At 35.3% G+C, this 13916-nt stretch overlaps 1 protein-coding gene across 8 annotated transcripts in view; it reads left to right on the plus strand.

The window, feature by feature from the left end:
- LOC138709016 (protein arginine N-methyltransferase 9-like) overlaps nucleotides 1-13916 on the plus strand; it is an 88922-nt gene that overhangs the window by 51438 nt on the left and 23568 nt on the right. For 7 of the 8 annotated variants that reach the window (XR_011334810.1, XM_069839467.1, XM_069839466.1 and 4 more), the window contains 3 exons: nucleotides 36-213; nucleotides 6316-6442; nucleotides 11940-12182. Coding sequence is in view for 7 of the 8 variants with exons in the window: in XM_069839467.1 (XP_069695568.1) it covers nucleotides 36-213; nucleotides 6316-6442; nucleotides 11940-12182 (548 nt within the window). In the remaining variant the exon portion in view is untranslated. Of the gene's footprint in view, nucleotides 1-35; nucleotides 214-6310; nucleotides 6443-10284; nucleotides 10374-11939; nucleotides 12183-13916 lie in introns of those variants that run through there. The other variant, XM_069839472.1, reaches the window with a different exon arrangement.

A 13916-nucleotide genomic window follows, 5' to 3' on the forward strand; every position in this document is an offset into this window, starting at 1 on the left:
TGCATTATGACATGATTTTTTTTTCTTTATTTTAGGTAAACAAGAAAATGAGACCAGAGGCATGCCAAGAAGTTGCCAATAGATCCCGGATACAGGCGGAGCATTATTTACAAAAGGGAAATCCTGGCCGTGCATTTGCCCATTTCCTGGTTGCTCTCAAGCTGTGCCCTTCTTGGAAAATAGAACTTAGCCACAATTTTACATATGCATTATGTAAGGATTTCATCCTTCTTACATAAATAGTCTTCTTTCTCTCTCTCCACACACACACACACACACTGGTACAACACAATTTACTATACATGGGGGTTGATCATAGCAAATAAGTTATTTGTAAATATTATCATCCCTGTATGTTTTACAGGAAAATTTCGCAAGGAAAAATGTTAAGGGACTAAAAATACATCGAAGTGCATTTACACCTACAATTATTTACTTTTCGGGTTCAAGGGAATTAGGCTAATTAAATGAAATTATAGGTACTCCATTTTGAATCTTGAAATTATAGGACATAAGCGTAGGTCTAACTTAATTTGCTTTATTGGTGGTTCTCCAGAAAAGCTAAACTGAAGGAGACAATTTTCTTTTGCATCATTTGCCTCTATGAGTTGTATGTAGTGATAAACACGTGGTTTTAGTTTGCAGCTACAAATAGTTTCAACATAATCTTTTAATACATTTTTTTTTACTTGTATGGAGGTGGGGGGGACCGATGGCTTGCACTATATGATTCATGATTTAATAGGAACAGAGGAGAGAAAAGTAGATGATGAGAAAAAGTAATGAAATGGCAAATAATGTAATGATGAGTTATTGTGTTTCCTCAATACAGGAATGTGAAGGTACACCATGACATTATAGATGCTGTTTGACTAATAAATATATCATATCGATGTTGTATAGGATACAGGAAGGTGTATTGAATTCTCCTATTTTAACCGGCATGAGAAATTAGGTACTTTAATTTGCCCCTAAATGATCTTATGTTTTAAAAATTTTTACTGCCATATAACGCACTCCTTTTTGATAGCATGATAGATAGACTTGCCGATTGATTATGACATTTTTTTTTTTTGGCGCGTATTTATGCTGTGAACTGTTGAATTAGTTACAAAGTTTTCACGATTACATACGAGGAAGATTATTAGTGAAAAAATATACTGACAAGCCATGGGCATTATTTGCAGTTTTTTAAAAATAGTCCTACACCATTGTCCACACCTGTGGAGTAACGGTCAGCGCGTCTGGCTGTGAAACCAGGTGGCCCGGGTTCGAATCCCGGTCGGGGCAAGTTACCTGGTTGAGGTTTTTTTCCGGGGTTTTCCCTCAACCCAATACGAGCAAATGCTGGGTAACTTTCGGTGCTGGACCCCAGACTCATTTCACCGGCATAATCACCTTCATATCATTCAGACGCTAAATAACCTAGATATTGATACAGCGTCGTAAAATAACCCAATAAAATAAAAAAATAAATCCTACACCATTCCCTAGATCTGGCACCTATTATAATTCTAATTACTCTTTTTGTAGTTACAAAGTTTGATAGAAGGCTGAGTAAACCTCGGGGCTGTTCTGAAAGTTTGGCAATGAGGGATAATAGATGTATAGACTGAAAATGTTGTAACAGATAAGATATTGGTAATGGATGATGATTATTATTGCTATTATTATTATTATTATTATTATTATATAATATAAATTTAGCTTCCCTTATGAAAAGGTTGCCAGATTTGACAAAGCGTATTACATATAATTTGGAAACACACCTAAAAGGTAAAATGATATACATTTGAAATGGTTAGGAAATCGAATATAAAAAAATGTCAGAAAAATTTACAACCAAGTAGCGTTTGTGCTCATTTACAGTGAAGAAAGGGAGGAAAAAAATTTCATCAGATAGGTTAGATTGATTTGAACGCCATATACCGCGAGAAAAATAATAGTATGGATTTACTGGCATTGATATCGAAACCAATCAACAGCCATTGGTTAAGATAACTTGAAATTATTATTTTGATGTAAACCATATTCGATAGTAGGCCTGTATGCATATTCACAAGTTCTACCTAAGGAAATGTGTGATAATAACTCTTCTGTGCTGGAGGCAGTAGAATTTAGACAAATATGAGTATTAACCAACGGTCAGTGCATCTGACCGTGAAATGAGCAGGTCCAGATTCAAATCCTAGTTGGGACAAATTACCTGGTTGGTGTTTTTTTCCGAGGTTTTCCCTCATCCAATTGGAGCAGGATTGCGGGTAACTTGGACCTCGGACTCATTTCGCCATCATTAATTCACTTATCATCATCCATACCATAGTCTGGGTTAAGTTCATGGTGCGGCATGCTGTAGGCTACTTGTACAAGAGCGCGACCGTTTAGTCACCAATTCATTCACAGAATAGGAGTGGTAAGCACAATAAGCCTCAGGCTGCAGTGTAAACCTTCATGTCTCTCCTCCGTACAAGAGAGAGACAGAAAAAAAAAAGCAGACATTGAAGGAGTTTTTCATGGGGTATTCCCGTTTCTGTCATTCCACCAATATTCTCCACCTTTGCCTCATTTCATATCTGCGATATTTAAAAATAGACAGGGGTGAAGTCTTTGGAGATAGTATGGGTTTACAATGCCGAATCCACACCTGTGGAGTAACGGTCAGTGGGTCTGGCTGCGAAATCAGATGGCCCGGGTTCGAATCCCGGTTGGGGCAAGTTACCTGGTTGAGGTTTTTTCCGGGGTTTTCCCTCAACACAATACGAGCAAATGCTGGGTAACTTTCGGTGCTGGACCCCGGACTCATTTCACCGGCATTATCACCTTCATATCATTCAGACGCTAAATAACCTAGATGTTGATACAGCGTTGTAAAATAACCCAATAAAATAAAATACAATGCCGATAGGAGGAGCTTGAGTCTCTGGGCCCTGGAGCTTATCAGATAGTTATCTGAGGATAGGACCTGCTCTGTGAGGGCTGAGACTGGAGAAGTAGAAATAATTTTGTAGATAATAAATTTCTCTTAGGAAATCTAGGCACAAACTATACCATTTTATCTGTTAGTTTATCCTACATGATGCAAAAATCCATGAAAAAAATCGTCTGTTTTTATTTGGAATTAATCATCATTAAATTGTCTATTTTAAATAAAGATCCATTACATTGTAATAAAAGTTATTATAGTTCATGCACATCATCCTGGATAAATCTGTCCAATAGTTAAAGCGAAATCACTTTACTTATGGAAGATGAAGCAGCCTGTCTAAAACCCTTTCTCATTATCAGAGGTGCATAAAAACACTTACATCATAGTATGTCGAGATTTGCTCCCAGAGAGATAAGGTGTCTTTGTAACAGTAAAAAAATACAATAAAAGTCTGTGAGATAAGATTGAACGTCATGGAATTACATGATACATGACCATAATTGGATTAATTTTCATTTGTACTGCTAATGATTAGAGTATAAGTAGTTTACACACTGTTTTATTTTTTTGCTTACTTTGCCAACGTCTGTCATATTTCTGTACCTGTTACAGAAGTTACTTCAAGCAGGATATTTGAAGGTTTTTTTTTTTTTTTATTTTTAGTTGGTTATTTAACGACACTGTATCAACTACGAGGTTATTTAGCACCTATGAGATTGGTGATAGCGAGATGGTATTTGGCGAGATAAGGCCGAGGATTCGCCATAGATTACCTTACAGTTGGGGAAAACCTCGGAAAAAAACCCAACTAGGTAATCAGCCCAAGCGAGAATCGGACCTGCACCCAAGCACAATTTCAGACTGAGCCACGCTGGTGGCTTTGAAGGCTTGTTAAGAAGGGTATTAGCCACCAGCTTAGCTCAGTCAACTGAGGCACTTGTCTGTCAATCTGAAGTTGCGTTCGGGCATGGGTTCGATTCCCACTTGGGCTGATTATCTGGTTGGGTTTTTTCACAACCGTAAGGCGAATGTCAGTGAAACCTCTGCCTCATCTCGCTACCATCAATGTGATCTGTTATGATCTATTGCACAAACTCTCAAGCTAGGCGCATTCCAAACCCACACTGGCTGACTACACTAAGGTTTGCTGTGTACCTAGGTTTCGAGCAGGCAACTCTTTACGTGTCGCCAGCCGGCAGTCGGGGAATGCTATGGAATGGTGACAGAATAATGTAGATGTAAAATCCCAGACCTGACCGGGGCTCACACCTGGGCCGCCTGCATGACAGGCAGGAGGTCTGACCACTCAGTCACTGCAGGAGTTTTCAATCTGGGAACTCTGTGGCCTATGTCTGTAGTATCACTGGTGCTGCAATCTACCCTATAAGTTCATTCATCTCATTCCTCCCTCACAGGAAGGTGAATAAATATAATAGACCTTAAGGTCGCAGTGCAGAAGACCTTGAGTTTTATCTCTGATCACATATACATGGATAAATATATAATAGGATGCGAAACTTACTGAGTTTCCCATAACACATGCTAGAGGCGCTAATGTAAAAATTGATCTTGCTGCCATCTGTTGGGCAGTAGAACTTATTACATCTAGCAGACACCAAGTAACGAAAATAAAAACTAATTACTCCATGCATTTAGCAGCGGACCTGGTGACGAAAATGTTAAACTATGCAGAAAGTATTCCCTCCCCCCCTCAACACTATTCTCAAACTAACCCAGTTTAAAATAAAACATTTACATTTTTATTCCTCACAGCATCTTCCACTGAATATTCTTACCGGAGCCAACAGGAAGATAAAAGAGACGATCTATTTTACACTACCCAGTTAAAGTATAATCAGGCAGAGACAGAAAATAAAAGGTTAGGTGATTGGGATTATATTCTTTGGGTATTTAGTGTACAGTGCAAAGGAAAAGTCTGCAAAAACTTCAATTTATTATATTACTATTACTGTACAATACATTCAACAACACTATTTTTATAACGTCCATAAACATCACTGTTTAACATTTACTGCTTATACACACACGTATCATCACTTTATGTCCACTTATTAGCAAGTTTCTGGCTGTCATCTTGTCTTCTCAAGCAATGTCTCGAACGAACGGATAAATAGAGAACTCTGGGTAATGTACCCAACACTTAGTTCTAATGTTCATCACCTACGACATCGGACGCTGATCATCTTATTTGAGCTCCCTGCCACCAGATGGTGCTGACCGCAGCTTCACATCCTATTATATATTTATCAATGTCATATATAGGGCTAGTATTTTGTTGAAATTGCATCTTTTTTCTAGTAAGCCAGAAACATAGCTGCTTTAATATTTATGTGTTATGTGATAAACTGAGTGTTTTAAGATATATTTTTGCATTCTTTGCCTGTTTCAACTCATAAGAGCATCTTTTGTTTTATTCGGTCATTTTTTAGGCATTTTCATTTGATTTTAGCCATAAATCCCTATTATTAATGTAAAATAATGTCTATTTCCTTTGATATTTTCTTTACATATTTTGTCCATTAATACTCATTATTTTGTATAATATTTTAATCGTTTTTCTAGACAGATATTGCCATTAAAACGTAGTACACCCCATATAATGAATCAGTCCAACCACCCCTTCAATATAGACTCCTCTATACCTGCTAATTCCGGATAAGAGTGGCCTTGTGGTAGACTACACGGAAACTAAAAATAAAGTAAATCCATGGTGCTACAGTCCATGAAGGGCCAAGCCCGACCAGCTGACTGCTGACCTCACGTCCACATGCCGACGCAGAGGTCAACGATCATACATGGAAACACATCAGATAAAATAATTAATTACAGTGTACTACTTAGAAAAAATTATGTAAAATTTAATTTAATTACTAGTCTTAATATTAAGTAGCACAAAACCTCTTGTCCTACTAAGACAATTTTGTAAGATCAATTTTTAGGGCATTTTAAGGGCATTTTTGAAAGATTTTTAGGTCATAAATGCATTCTTTTAGGACATTTTTTCATGATTTATAGGTCATCAAAATCCTAGCCCTAGTCATATATAACAGATTGCTCAGCCTTATAGGTTTTGACAGCAACAACTTTTATCAATTTCACTATACTGCCATCTAGCTACTTCATAAGAAGTCATGTTATAACTCTCATTTGAATTGCATGGAGCAACTGTACTTCCACCTGGCAGTTGTTCCCAATCAACGGTGGTGACCCCGCTGGTTATTCTCTCTCACATGTTGCAATTTTTAACATGGGAATGGCCAATCTGTTATATGTGATCTGGGGTTTTATATATAGCCTAATAAGTGTAATTTTGAAAACAGTTTCATAGCTTTGGTACAATTTAAATGTTTTGATCTTTTTACTATTAGGCTCCTGGGGAGAAACACTTGACGAACAAAAACGATACAGAGATCTCTTCAATTGCTATGAACAAGCATTGGAAGTCTTCCCAGATAACGAAGAAGTTCTCAACAGTCTTGGATCTCATCTCTACAGGTTAGAAGAGGCTGCTGATCATTTTAGAGAGAAGCAGTGAATAAAACTTGGTTTCATACTCTTTAACAAGACATTAAAAATTTAGTTTCTGTGCTATGAGTGGATTTAATTATTTACTTTGGGAAAACATCCTCAAACGTCATTTCCAAAGAAAGGAAAAATGTAAGATTAAACATAATGTCCTGTGGAACTTAATTATGAATTTGGAAGCTGTAAATGAAGGATTGAAACCAGGTTTTCTGTGGGATGTTAAGGAGATGACAGTAGATTACACACAGTTATTAAATCTTGTGGCTGATCTAAAAAAATCGGAACTTTTACATTCAGGTATTTTTGTTGTAAGTATTGGCGATGATCTCATTGTGTCCAATTTGATACAAGTATACACATGTTGTTCAAAAATGATCTTTCGCTTCATTGATGTTAGCCCACAATTAAGTTCTCCCATTCTAATACAACCAGGCACAGATATAGCCATTGACATTAATTGTATGTTGGATACTATTAGGAAACTTATTTCAGAATTTAATATGAAGGCAAATGGTTCAAAAGAAGAAGAGGATTCAGAAATCACTGGAATGGTTTGTTCAAATTTTCAATCATTTTCAATCTCTGATACTATAACAAATTGTGAGTGGACACAAAATGATGAAAATAATAAGTCTGACAATTATGATGTATTGAACAGAAAAACGGATTCGTTACACTGTAATAGAAATAGTGACAGTGTTCCTGTATCAAGTGAGAACATTGTAAAAGAGGATAAAATCTCGATTACACAATCTGATATAATTGGAATACATTCAGATTCAATGCAAAACTTCCATATTGAAGATGAAATACATTTCAGTCTGAAGAAAAATGAAAACTGGTGCATTCCAACTTTGTTTGGTGTGTTTCTGGGATTTCCTGTTGTATACTGGTATAAACAAACTTCTATGCCAGATAATGGGGAAACTTGTCTTTCGTTGGTACCACTTTGTGTTTTCAAAATTCATGTGGAATTGAAGACTGATTACCATAATCAGAATAATGTGTGTGAATTATACTCATTCAGTGTACCATGTGACATTCTTCTGCATCTTGAATATATAATACAGCAGTGGTTCAAGAACTTGGTTGACAATGCAAGGTCAAAAGGAGAGCTTTTTAAAAACTTTAAGTTAACAAAGGAAATTGTTGTGTTTCCAACAGTGGTTTTGTAGAGGGTATTAGTATCACGGTTCTTTTAAACACATCACTTTATATCAATTATAAAGTAGCAGTATCATATACGAGGCGCGTCCATGAAGTAACTTTCCCACTCGTCCCACAGCTAGCAAACCATATGTTGCGCAAAGCGACTGCTTGTACGTGATAGAGTAATGTCCTGGCATGGCGCATGTGATAGCGGAACTTCCCAAGTGCTTTCAGTAGCTTCGTTGCATTGGTTGAAGATGGACACTCCTATTCCAGCTCCCACCGCATGTGAAGTGCGATCAGTGATAAAGTTTTTGAATGCAGGGCATAGCACCAATTGAAATTGATCATCAGCTGTGTCAGGTCTATGGGCCCAATGTCATGAGCAAGTAGATGGTGTGTTGCTCCACAAGGTCGTCTGTGTTGATGGTTGGCCTCCCACTGCGCTCCTCATCATGCACGTTTTGGTGTCCTGTAGCAGCAACGCACCATCTGCTTGCTCATGACGTTAGGCTCATAGACCTGACACAGCTGACAATAAGTTTCAATTGGCGCTATGCCCTGTGCATTCAAAAACTTTATCACTGACCGCACTTCACACACAGCAGGAGCTGGAATAGGAGCGTCCATCTTCAACCAATGCAACGAAGCTACTGAGAGCACTCGGGAAGTTTTGCTAGTGCATGCACCATGCCAGGACATTACTCTATCACGTACAGGCAATCACTTTGCACAACATATGGTTTGCTAGCTGTGGGACGAGTGGGAAAGTTACTTTATGGACGCGCCTCATACAATGTCATTTTTAAAAACTACAACTACCAAAACAACTATCATTCCATCTACAAAACATATGATATAACTCTTGGTAGTAAAGAAGATGAAGTGGGATTTTATTAATACAATGACACCTGTTTTCATCCATTTCATAGCAGTTGTTGAAAATGTTCTGTCATCGTATATAAGCATAACTGATACCTCCTTATAATATTGGAATTCACATGGTATTTTCGAGATGGAGAAATTTTTCTCCTAATTGTCTTTCATTTCTTCTAAAGTGTAGAAATTGTACTTCATATACATCATACATATTGTTAGCATAGCCCAAAAAGGGAAGTATGATGCCTCCTTATTGAATGCAGTAGTACTCTATGTCGAAATAGAACGAAGGTTTCCACAGCTACTCTGTATTGGAGTACAGGCAAGGTTTCTACAACTGAGATGGCTGGTTTCTTAATACCTATATACAACGCTGTTGTAGTGATTTACTTCAAATGAATTATTGGTCTTGATTGTCTGAATAAACATTTAACATAGAATTAGCCTCCTGTCTACTTCAAATTTGTTTAATTTGTTCTCAAGAAGAAGAAATGGATATGAACCATTTAACATACTGTGAAGCACAACAAAATAAAAGTCTTACATCTAAATACTGGGAAGCAAGAGAGAAAATAACCTTATTGTTAAATCAAGTGTTAGATACCTACCTACATTAGCAGAATAGAATCTGCATACAGTGTTTGGAAGGATTGGATTTCGGTGCCTGAAACCTGTTTTTCATAATTTTGTTAAGGTCCTGCAAACACATTAGTTGCACTATTTTAAAATAATACTTTTTTTAGCCTTGTATGAACTGTAAAAGACTGTTAGTTAACTGAAAAAAAAGTTATATTAACTCCTTCCAAAATATCTTTCCCTTTGCTGATTTATAATCATGTTACTGTTATTAAATAAAATAAGAAATAAAATTATAAGAATACCAGAAATAATACTGTGTGTTACATGTATATTGTGAGTATCATTTTATATGGTTTTGAAAATAAAAATATATTATTTGAAATTCTGCATCAAATTTCTTTTCTCCCTGTATTCCTTGCATTACTGCAGACATGAAAATAATATACCAGTACTCAAGCAAATTAGAGTGTATATTATTCGGAATTACTTCTTAACTCGTGATTGGTCGCTGTATGAGATTTTCTCTCACGAGGACTGGGTACCTCCTATCTTGACAATGTTAAATTTACAAAGTTTTGTACACTTAGCTCTTAAACTATTAAAGACAGAAATTTTACGACATCATTGTTAATATCTCTGCCTGTCTATTAAATACAATAGAATTGCTGTTACTCAGGTTTGTTTGTTTGTTTGTTTTTTTTCCAAATCTAAAATTTTGCTTTTTTTTCCCCAAAATACTTTTTTAGTTTAAGTTTTCATAAGATGAACATTGTTTTATATTGAATAGAAATAGCACATGACAGACAATAACCACTCATGTGAGTTTTACTCTAGCGACCTATGATGGATTGATTTATTAATTTTTCAGATATTTTATCAATTGAAATTAATTATAATTTAAAAGTGTAGAAAAACAATCTTCTAATCATTACTGTATAATAAAATTATTTGAATGGTGTAAACAATCTAGAAATCAGAAATTATTGCCAATATAATGAATGTTTAAATTTTTATTGAAATTGTAGTTATTTTGATGTAGAAAAATCTCTGATACATCAAAATAACTACAATTTCAATAAAAATTTAAACATTCATTATAATGGTAATAGTTTCATGATTTCTAGATTGTTTACACCATTCAAATAATTTTATTATACAGTAATGATTAAAAAGACAGTAATTTGAAATATAATGCCATTTTTAAGCTATGCCACAGCTTGCAAGAAGGCTGCATACTAGTCATGTGCGGTCAATTGAAGGTTTGGGGAAGAAGTATTTGACTGTCTGAAATTTGGTAAGTGTATGTTACCTCTCTTTTTCGATTTCTTGGATAGTTTTTTTTTATCCTCTTCAAAGTGGAAAATGATTTTTCTACGAAAACTGTACTGATGATGGCATTTTAGAGTCCTCATAGTGTAGAGTTTAAAATCAACATCTCACCTCACTTATGCACAAATTCGCGGTGTTTTTTTTTTTTTCGAGTCACTGAGAAAGGAATTTGGAAGGCCTAAGGACAAAATAACATGTAACAGTGGTATTTATACTAGTAACAGATCCAGGAAAGTCTACTTTAAACGTGCTCTGTAAATACCATGGTGTATCCCTTTAATAAATAAAATCTGTACATGCTTGTTTTCTCTATAATTATACCTATTCTGTTTGTTGAAATTCGACCAGAAAATTAACCAAAAATCAGGTGTGGCCCAGCCTCACCTGCCATCCCGATCCACCTCCACTGATCAAATTATTGAAATGTTACGAAAATGTCAACATCTGACGTCAGTTGCTTAGCATTGACAATGAGTTATGTCACACTTTTCTGCTAGTAATGGCAATGAGTTACGTCACATCTTTCTGACGTCACTTGCTTAGCAATGGGTCATTCAGATGAAACATTAATTTCATTATAAATACTTGAACAAATATGTGGTATACAGGGTGAACCGTAAATAATGTCATTAATTTTAGTGAGTTATTCTTTGAGATATTTCAAACAAAAACGTTGAATACAATTTTGTTCGTTTTCGCTTCCTTTTCGAGATAAAAATTGTTTTATATGAAACATTTTATAGCGTGTTTTGGGGAAAAAAATGTAATGCAATTTATGTGTTGTGTTATTAATGATTATTTTTTGCTTAATCCTTTATTGAATTTGCAGGGTGAACTGTAAATAATGTCATTAACTTAAGGGGGTTCTTTGAGATATTTCAAGCAAAAAAGTTTAATACAATTTTGTTCGTTTTTGCCTTCTTTTCGAAATAAAATTGTTCTATATGAAACATTTCATAGCATATTTTGGGAAAGCCATTGATCGAGTTCCCAATATGCTCAGTCAATTTAAAAAAAGAACAGTCTATTATGACAATAAATGATTTAATGAATTTTAATTTTGTCCTTTAAATGTGCAGAAATTTGATATGAAAAAATGTAACTTTTCATTTTACAAAGGAATTTTTCAAAGTTACATTTGTTCGGCTCAAATTTCTGCACATTTAAAGGACAAAACTAAAATTCTTTCAATAATTTATTATCATAATACACTGCTCTCTTAAATCGACTAAGCACACTGGGAATTCAATCAATGGCTTTCAGTGTCACATTCACAGTTCTTATAAATAAGAAGCAATTTGTTAAAAATCTAAATATCACAATAACACCCAACCGAAAACATAAACATTTCACGCAAATTATAGGAATCTTATGAATTCCCTTACTTCATCTCGCCACAGAAAAGAAATGTGTAACTCACATGACTTGTTCCACATCTTAATGCTTCAATGCTGATGTAAGGTATATGGAATAAAATAAAATAAATTAAATTAAATGAAAATGGAATGTCACTTTTTTCCTCCGCTTACAGATTGGGACATACAACAGAAGCCTGTAATTATTTCCGATATGCTTTGACTTGTAATCCTGGATTTCTACCTGCAAGATGTAATTTGCAAGGATCATGCAACTTGCTGGTAGAAAGATGGCATTTTCGCATGCTCAATGATATCACACGAAATGATGCATATAGGGCTGCAATTATAAGAAGAGTTGTACAGCAAGGTGCAGATACTGCTGTTTTGGACATTGGGACTGGAACTGGCTTGCTCAGGTAAGTGTAACTTTTCTTGAAGACATATAAACACTATACAGGCAAGAGACACACTGTTGTAAAGGCTTAGAATACAGAAATTTCACTTTCTGGAAGTATAGAAATTTATCTTTATTGGCAGTTACTAGTACCTATAGTTTGTTTCAGGACTGAATTTCGGAAAGAACAAATTGCAAAGACATTTCATAATCATTTGTCCAAGAATGAAGTTCCTCAACCTTATGGTTGGTCACATGATCAGGACTATGCTGGAAGTCAGAAGTAATTCTGATCAGTGTCTAATTTGATTGAAAAAGAACCAACTCTTATTCCAATCTCGATATAACATCTTTAAAAAATACATATATTTTTTTAACATTTTCTTATTGTGTGAACAAAAACCACGGTAATGACAATGACAAAGACAATAAATACCACGATAAGTACCACTACAAAGACAAGGAACATGACAAAGATAACAAGGACCATAGCAAAGACAACAGCCAATATAGGACTGCATCAAGGACCATGATACAACAAATACAAGGATCATGATAAGGAACGTGACAAACATAACAAGGACCATGGCAAAGACATCGATCACGACAAGGACAAGGACCATGATAAGGATCACAACGACAATCATGATGAGGACCATGACTTGAAGAATGATAAGGACTAAGGACCATGACAAAGACAACAGTGTCCATCATTAGGACCACGACAAACAGCAAGAATGGTGATAAGAATCACGACAAAGACGACAAGGACCACAATAATGATCAGGAGATGGATCACGACAAAAACAAGGACATAAGGACTATGACAAGGACCATGATAAGGATCATGGCATGGACCACAACAAGCACTACGAAATGGTTCACGATATGGATCACAGTAAAGATCACGAAATGGACCATTAAAACATATTCACCTAATCTTTTAGTGTGTGTGTGTGTGTGTATATGTGTGCGAGCGCGTGAATAATCAAAGTTAATTCATTCATTATATTGTTTATAATATTATAAATTATTGTTTTGTATTGTCTATAACCATTAACATTTAATCCCAGGACTCTGTAAAACTACATTTCATTATTCGTGGGAGGGGAGGGGGAAACTCGTAGATAAGGACCCAAACTCACTCTCTTCCGCACAACACACAGATGCCACTTCTGCAGGGAATGTCGATCTCGTCTTAAAGGTTGGAATTTTGATTTTACTTCACGATTTTTATATAATTTATCTATTATTTACATTACATTAACATTTTTCTTGCAATTTTCCAAGTGAGTTTCGGAACGATTTTAACAACAAGCCAAATAGAGTGAATTTAAATAACTCAGATATGTATTATTTGTGTATTTGTGCTCTTCATCTCTGATCATGCGTGTCTTGCATCTGGGTTTTAGAATATTCCAACTTCTCATTCTTTTTTTTTGGGAATTGTACACAGGGTGGACGTGAAATAACCCTGTAGATTTTTAGAGTGAATAGCTCATGTTGTACTATATGTGACAACTGTAATACCAAATTGGTATCTCAAATGTTTGTATGTTTTTTCTCAAATGTTTAACACTCTCTTATTCGGTAACTATTGTGAGTTGGATCGTGATTTTTGCCCATAGCAATAGAAAATCTAATAAAGAATCATTTATCACTCTGTCATATTTCAGTAATGTGGGCAGTTTTCGTATAAATTTAATTTAAAAACCACCAATTTCAAGCCACTGAATGATGCAACCATATTGTAACA

Source organism: Periplaneta americana, chromosome 11 (genome assembly GCF_040183065.1).
Source record: "Periplaneta americana isolate PAMFEO1 chromosome 11, P.americana_PAMFEO1_priV1, whole genome shotgun sequence".
Lineage (NCBI taxonomy): Eukaryota > Metazoa > Arthropoda > Insecta > Blattodea > Blattidae > Periplaneta > Periplaneta americana.